Source organism: Molossus molossus, unplaced genomic scaffold (genome assembly GCF_014108415.1).
Source record: "Molossus molossus isolate mMolMol1 unplaced genomic scaffold, mMolMol1.p scaffold_m16_p_8, whole genome shotgun sequence".
Classification (NCBI taxonomy): domain Eukaryota; kingdom Metazoa; phylum Chordata; class Mammalia; order Chiroptera; family Molossidae; genus Molossus; species Molossus molossus.
In genome coordinates this window covers 105,495,874-105,510,066 of record NW_023425402.1, presented here as the reverse complement: position 1 = coordinate 105,510,066, position 14,193 = coordinate 105,495,874, and the positions used below count along the sequence as shown (strand labels likewise).

The 14,193-nt window shown below is 40.9% G+C and overlaps 1 protein-coding gene across 2 annotated transcripts in view; it reads right to left on the bottom strand.

The window, feature by feature from the left end:
- Window positions 1-14,193, bottom strand: part of TULP4 (TUB like protein 4) — a 241,134-nt gene that overhangs the window by 169,484 nt on the left and 57,457 nt on the right. For both annotated transcript variants that reach the window (XM_036247847.1, XM_036247846.1), the window contains exon 2: window positions 7,095-9,332. In XM_036247847.1, the coding sequence (XP_036103740.1) occupies window positions 7,095-7,346 (252 nt within the window). In that variant the 5' untranslated portion in view covers window positions 7,347-9,332. The remainder of the gene's footprint in view (window positions 1-7,094; window positions 9,333-14,193) is intronic.

Below are 14,193 nucleotides of genomic sequence, written 5' to 3'. Positions count from 1 at the left end.
GAGGCACGTGCCCCTAGCGGGAACTGAACCCGGATCTCTCAGGACCGCAGGTCGACGCTCTAACCGCTGAGCCAAACCGGCCAGGGCGAAATCCACATGTAATTTAAGTCAACCCTTCACATATAAGAATTCTCAACTGCAGATCGAAAACACATACAAGTCTTAAAACTTACGATTTACAAATTCCTAGATATTGAAGAGGTTACTCCAACAAAAAGAATTTGTTAAACCAAGAAAGACAAAGATACAAGACACAAGAAACAAGGGATCTAGCAGAAATAAGGGGCAAAGAAAATTCCCAAGATGATGACAGAAGGAAGTTCAGGAAGACTGATGCCCAGCAGGCTCACTGAGCAACCAATCCAGAGAGAGCAGGACAAAGGACTCCCAGAAGGGAAGTCTCCAGAAAAATAACAAAATAAACTGATAAATCATCTTATTGGTTTGAATGTGTAGAAATATACTGAAGATGTAGGAAGATTCACAATATGTAAAGAAACTAAATCACAGCAAAAATAATTTTTATCATGAGGAATAAAACATTGAATAATACAGAAAATATAATCACAGTACTGTACTTGGCTCGTCTGGGCACCATATTAACAGTTTAAATAATGTAAACATTGAATAATGAGTTAGTCAATTATTACAACAGATGATTAGGTAATGGGACAAAGTTGGATCAAATGACTAAGAAAGAAAGAGGAGCTCTAGCTGTTTTTGCTCAGTGGTTAGAGCATCGGTCTGTGGTCCAGAGAGACCCAGGTTCGGTTCCCACTAAGGGCATGTACCTCTGTTGCCGTTTGTCCCTGGCCCTGGTTGGGTCCTGTGGGTGGCAACCACTCGAAGTTTCCCTTTCACGTCGATGTTTCTCTCTCTTTCTCTCTTCCTCTCTCTCCCTCCCACTCTATCTGAACAAAAAAACGAAAAAATGTTCTCGGGTGAGGATTTAAAAAAAAGGAAAGAGGAGAGCTAAATCTCCACCTCCCAAGATAGGAAAGAAGTCACCCTGGCTGGTTTGGCTCAGCGGTTAGTGGCCTGCAGTCTGGAGAGACCCGAGTTCAGTTCCCACCAAGGGCACGTGCCTCGGTTGCAGTATGTCCCCAGCCCTGGTTGGGTCGTGTAGGTGGCAACCACTCGATGTGTCCCTTTTACGTCGATGTTTCTCTCTCTCTCTCTCCCTCCCACTCTAGCTGAACAAAATATCAAAAAAATGTCCTCAGGCGAGGATAAAAAAAAAAAGACAGGCCCTGGCCGGTTTGGCTCAGCGGTTGGAGTGTCGGCCTGCGGTCCAGAGAGACCCGGGTTCGGTTCCCGCTAAGGGCACGTACCTCGGTTGCAGTTTGTCCCCGGCCCTGGTTGGTCGTGTGGGTGGCAGCCACTCGATGTGTCCCTTCACATCGATGTTTCTCTCTCTCTCTCTTCCTTTCTCTCCCTCCCGCTCTATCTGAACAAAAAATGGAAAAATGTCCTCGGGCGAGGATAAAAAAAAATAAAAAGATAGGAAAGAAGTCAAAAGATAAAAGCCCAAACTGATTAATCGAAAAGATAATAATATAAGCATTTCAGAGGAGGTAGGTAGGAATAGAACAGGAGTTAAAACACTGCTATTTTTCATTATCAGCATTTACCCATGTATCAGTATTATTGTGATAAAAATTAACTCACAGTACTGAGCCTTGGTATAAAAATAGATGAGCCAGTTTAGGTAAAACAAAATTCTGACCTTAATATACTGAAATACGCCTATGTCTGCATCTTTGTTAAAATAGTTCTCTAACCAAAATAAGAATTCAGCCCTGCCAGTTTGGCTCAGAGGTTAGAGCATCAGCCCGCGAAGTCGTGGGTTTGATTCCAGTCAAGGGCACATACCTCAGTTGCAGTTTGGTCCCCAGCCCTGGTTGGGAGAGGCAGCCGACTGATGTTTCTCTCTCTCTCTCTCTGTCTCTCCCTCCCACTCTGTCACAAAATGAATGAAAAAATATATCCTCAGGTGAGGATTAAAAGAAAAATAAGAATTCGCCAAATACGTTTAAAAGAGCAGTTTCTCAAACTTCTTTTACCTATAATAACTGGTTACATTCATCTTGAGAGACTAACTAGGCCCATTCGTACACTGTCATAAAATCATGGTGACTGAAGTTTATATGCTACTTCTTTTTTTTTTTTTTCTCCTCACCCGAGGATATTTTTCCATTTTTTCTACAGATAGAGTGGGAGGGAGAGAGAGGAAGGAGAGAGAGAGAGAAACATCGATGTGAAGGGACACATTGAGTGGCTGCCACCCGCACAACCAACCAGGGCCGGGGACAAACTGCAACCGAAGTACGTGCCCTTAGCGGGAACCGAACCCGGGTCTCTCCGGACCGCAGGCTGACGCTCTAACCGCTGAGCCAAACTGGCCAGGGCTATATGCTACTTCTTGAAAACTATTACATCCATATTAAATTAAGGACAGCCAATGCTGTCAACTCCAAGATATCCACATTCGTGGATAAATGCACTGAATTGAATAATTTTTATAGTCAGATTTGACTTTTTTCAACACTTCTATTTGAATACAAATTTTCTGAGTCTTAGAATTAAACCCAATCCAAAAGCACTGCCTTCTTTCATCCCATGAACATCTATTGCTATTGTTTTATCATGACTATTCAGAGTCTAGTCCCCCAGCCCAGGCAGCTTTGCCCTGCACTACTCTTTAATGCCTCACCAAACCCTTCACTATCCAAAACATATGTGCTACAGTCACTCATAACTGTTTCTGGGCTCATTATGCCTCACCTTTTTTGAAGCAGTGTCTCATAGAAGGAAAAACACACAGACATGACTTGGAATCCCAGGTCTGCCATCTACATTATCTAGCTCCATACCATGGACAACTTCTATAACATCTCTGAAAGTCAGATTATTCAACTGTATAGCAGGAATAATAAAATAAAGCTGAGTGAGTTGTTATGAGGGTTAAACAAAATAACAGGCATAAAGCACATAGAAAATTGTGGCCGTGTAACATATAGCAACCGTTAGCTGCAGCAGCAACATTATTTCCATGCAACCCTCATATCCATCCTCTGACAGGCAGGTGAGTTGGGCAGAAATAGCTCCTTCTTCATCATGTGACACCCAAGCCCAGCAGTATCCTGCCTCATGTGGGCTCTCAGTGCTTACAGAACCAAAGGGGCTTCAAGATCCAGCACATGCGCCAAGCCCCCTATCACCACCCCAGAAAGCTGGAAAGCTTCACCAAAAGCTCTGCCTAACAGCATCATCCTCTGCTCAGCTCAGCGCTCTGTGCCCGAGTACCTCCACCACCCGTGTTCTCAGCCCAGTCTGAACAAGAAGATACTCTCACTAGGGAAATTAAGGTAACTATGCTTGTATTAGAAAAATTTAGAAATCTATTTTTAAAACATCACCTTTACTTCATTCATATAATGCTCAAATCTCCCAGTCTAACTATGAAAATCCTTTTATTGCATTTTTCCCACTCAGGAAATCTTTAATACTCATTAAAGCTGGCAGATCAAGGTGGAGCACCCACCAAACTCCAGCAGGTACATTTTATTGTTTTAAATTCCTTTCCAGGATATCAACTTAGGTAAGTTTTCATTGTTTTAATTTTAATACCATAAAAGTTTATCTACAAAAAGTATAGGAAACTCTAAGAGGTTGTGGTTTTGGAATTCATTATCTTTGAATATTATAGAGCTTTGAAATCTGCTATGCACACCATCAAAGCATTCCACAGACAGCCCTGAGCTTCATCCGCCCCTATTTCCTCCACCAACTGCAGGCACAGACAGCAGCCTCTGAGTTCAACGTGCTGGACTCAAAGGACCTATGTGACAGAACACCGAAAGGGCCTGCCTGGGAAGGAAACCAGACAGACATGGTCACCTAGCATGCTAAAATAAGCTCACACAAACGAGATGGTTGCTTTACGAGGACAGCCACATAAAGTGAGTCATTAATGCTAAGTCATTAACAAATTATCGTTAATTCAGATAGATCATGAACACATATGTACATAACTTTTCAAACCTGACTACAACTGCATGCAAATACATTCAACACAAAAATAGCCATATCTGAGTATTACCACATAAGTCAAATTATTAAGGCAGCACCTTGGCTAAACCTTTGGCCATGGAATTGATTATGGTGCAGAATATTGCAAAGGATAAAATCCTCATTACAAACCATAAATATTTCACAACACAGTGGAAAGAAGCAAAGAACACTAACTGCCTGTCCAGTGAGGACAGTTTTGTCCCAGGGCAGGCAAAAATGTACAGGCCCTTGTCCTTGTCCAGCCAGACTCCGAGAGCATCTTCCTGGGGACACACCTAATGTGATGAGATGAATACAATCCTATGATTAGGCTAAAGCCAAGGGAAACACAATGTGTTCATGTCACATAGAAGAGAGAAACTGCTTCTCAGAAACTAAAATGTGGCTAAACATTCTGTTTCACTCAGAAAGAGACTATAGAAATTTAGCTCAAGGCCCCACTCAAAGGTCATTTTCACCACAAATCTGTAGTGAACTTCACCCTTAATTCCTCCAATGACCCAAAGGTACCTTTCTGTAGTTAACTGAAATGCAAATTCAGAAAGAGATATGCAGGCCCACACCTCACCCCCCTCATTGCTGGACTGTATAACCCATGATCTACCCTGCCCCACAATGGCAAGCGCATACGTTCAGCACACACGTCAGAGATGCAGTAATTACCTGCTGACTGCATGTGTTTTGTCTCTGGCCTCATGAGTCGAGTGACAGAGCTAGAACTTCATGGAGTAGAGATACAAAAAAACAAGAACAGCCCTGGCCGGTTTGGCTCAGCGGTTAGAGCGTTGACCTGCGGTCCAGAGAAACCCGGGTTCGGTTCCCGCTAAGGGCATGTACTTCGGTTGCAGTTTGTCCCCGGCCCTGGTTGGTCGTGCGGGTGGCAGCCACTCGATGTGTCCCTTCCATGTCGATGTTTCTCTCTCTCTCTCACTCTCACTCTATCTGAACAAAAAAGAAGAAAAAAAAAAAAAAAAAACAAGAACAGAAGGGAGGGAAGGGGTAGGGGTGGGAGGACAGGTTATCACTACAGGGAATAAAACATAGTTCTCCTTACACCATAGTGGGTGATCACAAATCTACCAAAAGTCACTTTTTATGAAGAATTTATAAGGAAGATTAAAAATATGCAGTGACTTTTCACTGGTTTTAACCCAACAATAGCCAAACTTCTCACTAGAATCAACGTAGAGATCCTTAAATACATTGAATCGTATATAAATGTTTTAAAATAAAAATGGCTTTCTAATCTCTCCTAAGTTTAAGAAAGTTGATCTTCACCATGCACAGTGATGCAAAAACAGGACCAGGCTCAGCAGTTCACAATAGCTAGAAAGGAGGGTAAACCACAGAAAAAAGGGTAAAGTCAAATCCAGGTTTTCAAGCTCACCACAGAGCATAAGAAAAACCTAAGATCCAACTGCAAAGGAGATCATTCTTAATCATCAAGAAATTCCCATTCATTTTTGAAATGTGACATATGTCAGACAGTGTTTTTAGGAAAAAGAAAAGATAATTAAAGTACATTATATTTCAATTTTAAAAAATATTTTAACAACACTCAAGAAACTATACACTCTTAAGCAGAACCCTCCACAATGGGTTAAACAGCAGGATTTAAGACAAAAAAACCTGTGAGAATGGAGGAGAGGGGGACACATTTCAGATTGTCATTCAGAAGTCGAATACAGTGGAAGATGGGTAGGATGTCTTCTGTGTTGTAACTTCATTGCTGGCTGGTACTAGGTAGAATATAGTGGACCAGGGCTGGTGGCTGAAGAGGCAGCAGGAAAACAAGTTCTTTTGAATGACCTACAGTTTGAGATGCCTAGTAACTGATGTAAAATTTGTATCTCACATATTAAGTTAAAGAATGGAGTCTGGAAATTAGAGGGCAAAGGTAGGTGGGAGATATAAATTTGGGAGTCACCAGCATATAGATGGTTTTAAAGGGAACTTAGAGCGATCATCTAGAAAAAGATGCATGCCTGAGGCCCTCTGACACTTAAAGATGAAAAGAAAACAGGCAAAGCCAGCAAAGAAGGGTGAAAAGTAGAGGGCATAAAGGTACGAGGAAAACCAGAAGCGGGTAGTGTCCTGGAAAGCAAGAGAAAGTGACATTTCAACTCCATTGAATGCCACCAGACATCAACTGCAATAAAGTAACCTATGGATTTAGCAACGTGAGGTCACTGGGAATGTGACCATTTCAGTTAGAGAGGTGGGGGGGAAAAAATCATACTGAAGTGGGTTAATGAGTTAAAGGTAATTAAAATGAATGACATTTTAAGGACTGGAAGGTGAGGAAGTTAAGACCACAAAAATAGACCATCTTCCAATAGGTTTACTGACCCACACAGCAGATAAGTATCATTACCAGTACTACCGCAGAAGGCTGCTCAGAGCTCAGTAGGGGCAGGCGGGGGACAGGGAGGAAAGGGAGCATGGAGGTCAGGAAAAGTTTCTCAGAGAAAAGGTAACCAAATCCAAGAATCCAGGTGAGACCATTCCTATACTGTTATGTTCCTATAATGAAACCAATTCCACCAAACATGCATGACTGCCTTTCTGCTCCTAAGGAAATCCCATGAAATAAAGAATCAGTACCATGACTAACTTGTGCGACTGTGATAATATCTGTAAGAAATTGTTTTCTAGAAGAAAAACAGCTCCAAGTTTTTCAGTTGTGATATGGGCAGATCACTAGAGCTGACATCACGATTGGCCAGAAGCAGTCATGACCTCCATCAGTTCCTCACTGGGGCTCCCCGGGTGTGTGGGGTGGGACAAGGGGTTTGCTCATTGTGGTGAAGGGGGCGGGGGGAGATTCAGTAACCAAGCAATGGGCACTGTGTCTGACCTAACACTTTCCCACCAAAACACCGAAGACAGTATTCCCAGTTTGCAAAGTCTCACTTGACAACAAATCTAAGAAACTGAAACAAAATAAGTTTTGAGCCCACAGAAGGGTGGGGCTCAAAAATCCCTCTAGAAGTGACCAATGAAAGGAAACCCCAGCTCACCTCGCTATTGTGGCCCCGCAGGTTGAAGTTAATTCTCTGTGGAGTGTTCCTGTCCCGGCGGCAGTGGCTCGAGGTGAAGGTCACGCCCACAACACCCCTGCCATTGCCCGTGGCCAGCCAGCCTTCCTCATAGTAGCGCCTCCTGCACACAGGCTTCTCTTTCTCGCTCTTGGGGACGCGTCCCTTCCAGGACAGACAGAGGATGTTGGAGTCGCTGCAAAGGACAGGCCCCTGTTCCACTGCTGCATACATACTTTTTTTCAGTTAATTATTTTACTTAAAAAGTAATGCTGAATGCTGAAAAATTTAAACCAATTCCTTTCATTGATTTATTCTATTTCTGTGGTTGGCTTATGTTGTTTTCCCTGACCCCTTTTAATTAAGACTGACCTGGATCTAATTAGAAGGTCAGAATTTTATAAAGATCCATCAAATGCATAGTGAAAAAATTCCTCTATAAAAGATGATGGCAGTCTGCTAAGAAAAGATAATGCTTAAAAAAATGTGGGGTCCATTTTATTTTCAAGTCCTTAGAGGAGGAGTGGGCTGACCCTTTGGAAAAAGAGCGTCATTAATATGTGGTGATCAAGAAACTGAGTTTTCTTCTTTTTACTCAACTTGGTTATTCTGATTCAGCCTGAGATTCCAGTTTAGTGTAATATGATTCCAGAGACCAAGGGTTGCAGATACATAGATTTCAAGTAACTTAAGGCTTTAAGAATCCCTCGAGTTGGAATCTTCTCTTCAAAAGTTCAGACGCAGAGACAGGACACAGGGGATCATCCTCTTTCTGAAGCCACCCTCTGGAGTGTTTTCTCAACTAGACAAATTTCTGCTGCTAAAGCTGAAAAAGATTGCATAAAGAGAAAAAAAGGCACACACACTGTGCAAAATGACCAGAGTTTATGCAGACAGCAATCCAAGTTTAAGGGGAAAAGAAGACTCTTTCCCACTATTCAGAACTCAAAACGTTCCACCTCAGAACCCAACCCGGTTTCCTGGCAGGTCACTGTGTCCCCAGGGAGAGCTGGGCTCTATCTGACTGTCCATCCACAGGCCCATGCAGCCCTCAGTGCCATAGAGGTGTAGAGAGAAAGCCCCTTCACTCTGCAGAGCCAGATGTTGTAAGCCCTGAATACAGTCCAACTGTTTGCCTCAGGTGAATCCTCAATCCTCTTGTTGACAAAACAAAGTGTTGCTGCAGGATTTCGTCTCTTGCTCGTCTCTTCCTCCCTCCCCCAGTCTAACTTCTCCCCTTTCTGCTCCTAAAAATCACATGTGTTTTCATCTTGAGGGAAAAAAGCCACTCAGAAGTAAGTCTATCAAATAATCCTCCTCTTTTATATGCAAGTCTTCTTGAACTCAACAGAAAAGAGACCCCCTTAAAATGAAACACAGGCAAGGGTCGGTTCTTCCTCACTGTTTCCCTAAAAAGTGACCACGTTTTGCCGATGGGCCCTTTCCTGTTCACATTCAGAGAATGTTTCCAAATGCCACATGTACACTCAGTCCAAGGAAAAGAAGCTTTGTTGTTCCTTGATATTTATTTTGTAATTATCAGTTTCAATTGCTACCTAAGATATTATCCTATAGATAGAGAAAAGGAAAGGGAAATAATAAATTAAAATTTCTCGAGTACAGTCAACTGAAAAAGGCAAAGGAACCCAGTTTATTGTTCAAACTTGTCCCGTCAAATCTCAACTGGCTTTCTTCCAGTCTCAACCTCACAGTAAGAGTTACTTGTCAGTCCAGAATTTTAAAGTCTGTCCAAATAACCAAATCCACTGAAAAATAAAGTGCAAAAAACACTGCCTGATTCCACCTGCAATGCTTGAAATTACACTTCTCCCTCAGTCACCATCTCACTCAGCTCCTTCTTTAAACTGGCGAGGTATTTTTGAAGCTTGATCTGTGCAAGTTTTTTTTTTTCTTCTTTTTGCAAACTTTCTTTACCCGTGAAGACCATATGGAAAATTGGCCATTAGTGATGTCTTTTTCTCCCTGGGCTCCTGAGCCCAGTGGTGTCAAGTTGCTCCATCTGATTCTTAAATTAATTTTCATCAGTTGTAAAATACTTCAAGTGTGTACCAGAATGAGCCTATCTTCTCGTGTGTGTGCATAGAAAGGTTTTAAATATACACAGACATCCTCCAACTGGCACGCAAAGTGTCTGCTTTCCCAGCCATTGCAGGAACCATCTGATTAAGCACAGCTTGAAGGCCCTGGAGTCTTACACATCTGTAAAACAAAACAGGATATAAAAACACTTTAAAATCCTGAAGAATAAAGCTTCTACCCAAATAACTGCTATAACTGAAATTAGAGAACCATCTTTACACTTTACATTTATCAAATGGAGCTAATGATTGGTAAAATTCAAATAGCAAAAGGGTACATTTCACCAATTAAGAGACAACGTACAAAGTCTGACTGTCATTACTGTTTATTAAATTTGCCAGTAGCTAGGCATATCTGAATGAAGTCATTGCCTCTGTCTCCCACACCTTGCCATCCTTTCTAAAACTCTGGGCCCTGAATGTACAACTTGACCCTTCTAGAGGCCATCATTCTGGTTAAACAGGCAATACCCAAAAGGAGACTCAAGAGGCTCAGGCAAGTTAAGAGAGCTGGTTCTTTCACTATCAGTACAAGATGTTCCCTAAAGACACAAGGCAGCAAGGTCATTTAAAACCCCTCCATCACTGATTGGGTGCAGGTCACAGAGCAAAGCACAGCTGTTTTCTCAGCTTTTAAGGTGTCTACTAGCAATCAAGTCAGATGAAATCTATCTCCAGCAAATCCATCCTCTTCTTCCTACTGCCTTCAGTCCAGACCCACATCCCATTCAATAAAACACAAATGACTCAGTCCCTAATTCCCCCACACATCCCACCTTCCAAAGGGTCCTCAAAGTGACCTTTGTAAAATTCAAAGTTGCTAAAGAGCCTGGACTGCTCTTTTCCTAGCCTGGACAGTCTCCCAGAGGGCTAGTTAAACAGAGAGCCTAGCCTCCGCCAAAATACCTCACCCTAAAAGTCTAGGGCTGGGTCCAGGTATTTGCATTTCTAACAAATTCCCAAGAGACGTTAATGCAGCTGGTCTGGGGACCAGGCTTGGAGAACCACTGCTCAATGGGATCAAGTCCAGGGAGACTCTTTATGATCTGATTTTAGCTTGTCCTCTTTTCCTGACACAGCCTCCATGTTCAACCTGTGTTACCACCATCGCATTGGGCCAGTCCCTGTCCCCAAAGTATTGTATTCTTCTTCTCCTTCATGTCTCCAATCCTGCTGCTCCCTTGCCAGGCCAGGCTCCAACACTTCCTTTAAAACCCACCTACAATAGCACCTCTCCTGTGCTGCTTCCCAGAGCACCCTGCACTCACTTCTGTAACAGCTTCTTCACACTGCTCCCAGAGGCAGAGAACCTGTTGTCTTTCTCATCCCTGGAGTAGACCTTAGCATAAACTGAGTATTCAGCAAAAGTAGGAAAAGGCAGACAGGATCAAGGCAGCAGCTGCAAAATTTCCTTGACATACCCTAATAAAGATGAGTCACGGTACATATATTTTGTATGTGCCAATAAAATCAAAACAACGAAAATCTCCCAGAAAGCACTTGTACCTGAGAGAAAAATTAAAAGCCAATACTAGAAAATTCAAATTAATACCATATTTGTCCTCCTAAAATGCTAGTGCCACTTAATAATACTATCATAGCCCCTGTTCTGGCTTAGGGGCAGCATCACAGATGGGAAAAGCAAAAGCACCTTCTCAAGACCCAGCTATATATATCCACATGGGTTTTAAACTACTTAAGAGCAGAATTCATGATTATTAAAACATCTACATTTAAAACGACAATATAAATTATCAGTCCCCCCACCAAAAACCCTCAGGGGTTCCATAAGGTCCAAATTATTTTCATAATAATATTAGGACATTATGTACCTTCTTCGCTATGTTGACAATTTTTATCAATGGTGCAAAGTGATAGTGGGTCAGACTGCCAGTTCTTTAATACCAGTCAAGGTACTGGTACTCAACTGTACCAGTATTCATCAATTTTTTAAAAAATACTAGCTTCACTTAAGAAGGTTCTTGATGCAGCAGTAAAAATTATTACTTTTATTTAAATCAATCACTAGAGTACATGGCTGTTTCATATTCTGTGTTTCAAAATAGCAACTACACAGAAAGCATTTCTGCTGACTACTAAAGTACAATGATAACCCTGAGAAAAAGCACTTGTGCTACAGTTTAAGTTGCAAGCTGAACAAGTTGCTTTGTTCATGGAACACCATGTTTACTTGAATGAATGAATGAATGAATGAATGAATGAATGAAAAATTATGGTAATTAAGGCATGGGTTCTTGGCAGACATTTTCTCGAAAATGAACAAAGTGAGCCTGTCACTTTAAGGAAAACAACTGACATTATTTGTTGCCCTAATAAAAGCTAAACTTTCGTTAAAATTAGAATTTTTGAAAAACCAGCATCTATCACTATAAGCTTGATAGCCCCCCAAGATTTAAAGACATTCTGCATGCAACTGGAGGTAATATTGATGTGTGAATTTTTTATATTGTATTTCATATTTCACTGAATGTTAGTATTTGGAAGATTTGCATAACTTGGTGAACTAGTATTCTCCAAATGACCAATGCATGTTGATACAAATTATGTTTGAGTAAAAGAGCCATTCAAGGTGTAAAAAGGACAAATGGACTTTAATATAATCAAAATATTCACTGATATATTTATAATTCTATATTGCTACTTTTTTTTTTAATCCTCACCCAAGGTTATTTTTCCATTTATCTTCAGATGGAGTGGGAGAGTGAGAGAGAAACATCAATGTGAGAGAGACACATCGACTAGCTGCCGCCTGCACGACCCCAAACCAGGGCCAGGGACTGAATTGTAACTAGGTATGTGCACTAGACTGGAATTGAACCCGTGACTCTGGTCCACGGGCCAATGCTCTAATTACTGAGCCAAACAGGCCAGGGCACTACTAACTTTTAAAAAACTACCACTTGTTGAGTTTTGGTATAGTATCAAAGAAAAATATCCATGATTATCTGAAAGACTATTAAAATATTCCTCCCTTTTCCAACTACATATCTGTGTGAGGTCAGAGTTCCTTCATACATTCCAACAAAAACCACACAGTGCAACAGACTGAATGCAGAAACAGATATGAAAATTCAGCTATCTTTCAATAAATCAGAAACTAAAGATATTAAATTATTTTAATGAGAAAAAATATTTTTCATAAAAATATATTATTTATAACATTAGGATTATTGTTTTAAATGAATTACTAAATTTTAATTTCTCACATTTAATTTATAATATTATAAATATCAATAAACAACTGCTCTTTTGAGTCTTAGTTTTTAAGAATATAAAGGAGCCTTGAGAACAGTTTGAAAGCCACTCAAGTACATAGGACAAATTTCCATAGCAAAAGCACAGGAAAAAAAGTGTTTCATTTTATATATGTTGCTACTGTTCTTAACCAAACTTTAAAAGTTATAAAGTACCAGAAATACTAGACAAATAAAACAGATATATGCATATATATATACATATATATATATATTTTTTTTAATCACATGGTACTTTATTATGATTCAAATGGATAATGGACACACAAAAAAGTTATAAGAATGCAACCACTCTGGAAAACAGTTTGGTTCATTAGCTAACACTAATAAAGATGCGAACACTCTGCTAACGGCCATTCCAATCCCGACTGTGTGCACTAGACAGTCTTCACAAGCACTCCAAGGGACAGACACACAGGCATTTGCAGCAGCAGCACCATTTACATTAGCCAAAACCTGACACCAACCTGAACGAATAAAGCGTGGGATATTCAAACAACAGAATCCTATACAGCAATGAAAATGAACAAACTACACAGAATAAGATGGATGAATTTCACAAACATAATGTTGAGCAAAGGGATCTTATAGGGGAAAAAACGTACCTACAATATGAATCCATTTACATCAAGTTCCAAACAGGCAAAACTAATTTCATCAATTAAAACCGAAACAAAGTATGAATACAAATGTAAAAATAAGAAAAATATAGCATAAAGCAGTGTAGCAGTTCCCTGGGAGTGGAGACTGTGAATGGGGAAGGACCCACACAGGGGGGTTGCTCAGTGCTAGCAATATTCCATGTCTTGATCTGGGTGGCAGTTCCTTTTATTTTTTACTTCCTATATGTCTAACATATTCTTCTACACATATGATGCATCTTTAACAAGCTGTCAGCTACATTAGGCACCTGTCCTCTGATAGTTTTAGAAAATTTAAATCTTTTATAAGAAAGACTTTTTTTTTTCATCCTCACCTGAGGACATTTTTCCATTTTTTGTACAGATAGAGTGAGAGAGAGAGAGAGAGAGAAACATCGATGTGAAAGGGACACATCAAGTGGCTGCCACCCGCATGACCAACCAGGGCCAGGGACAAACTGCAACCGAGGTACATGCCCTTAGCGGGAACCGAACCCGGTCTCTCCAGACCGCAGGCCGACGCTCTAACCACTGAGCCAAACCGGCCAGGGCTATAAGAAAGACTTTTAAAAATTATTATATACAGCTTTAATGAGTATTCTCCCAATCTAGAAAATCCCAATAAGGTACTAAAGATGTTATTTTCTTTAATTTATCTTTATTGTTGAAAGTATTACAAATGTCCTTCCTTTTTCCCCCCACTGACACCCTCCTCCCACTCCCTCTCCCCCCATACTCCCACCCCTGCCTTCACTGCAATGTTGTCTATGTCCATTGGTTATGCATGTAAGTTCTTTGGTTAATCTCTTCCTGCCCCCTCCCCTCCCCTCTAAGGATGGTCTGTCTGTTTCTTACTTCCATGTCTCTGGATCTATTTCATTCATCAGTTTAATTTATTCATTAGATTTCACAAATAAGTGAGATCATGTGATACTTATCCTTCTCTGACTGGCTTATTTCATTCAGCATAATACTCTCCAGGACCCTCCATGTTGTCTTAAAGGGTAAGAGATCTTTCTTTCTTACAGCTGAATAGTCTTCCATTATGTAAATGTACCACAGCTTT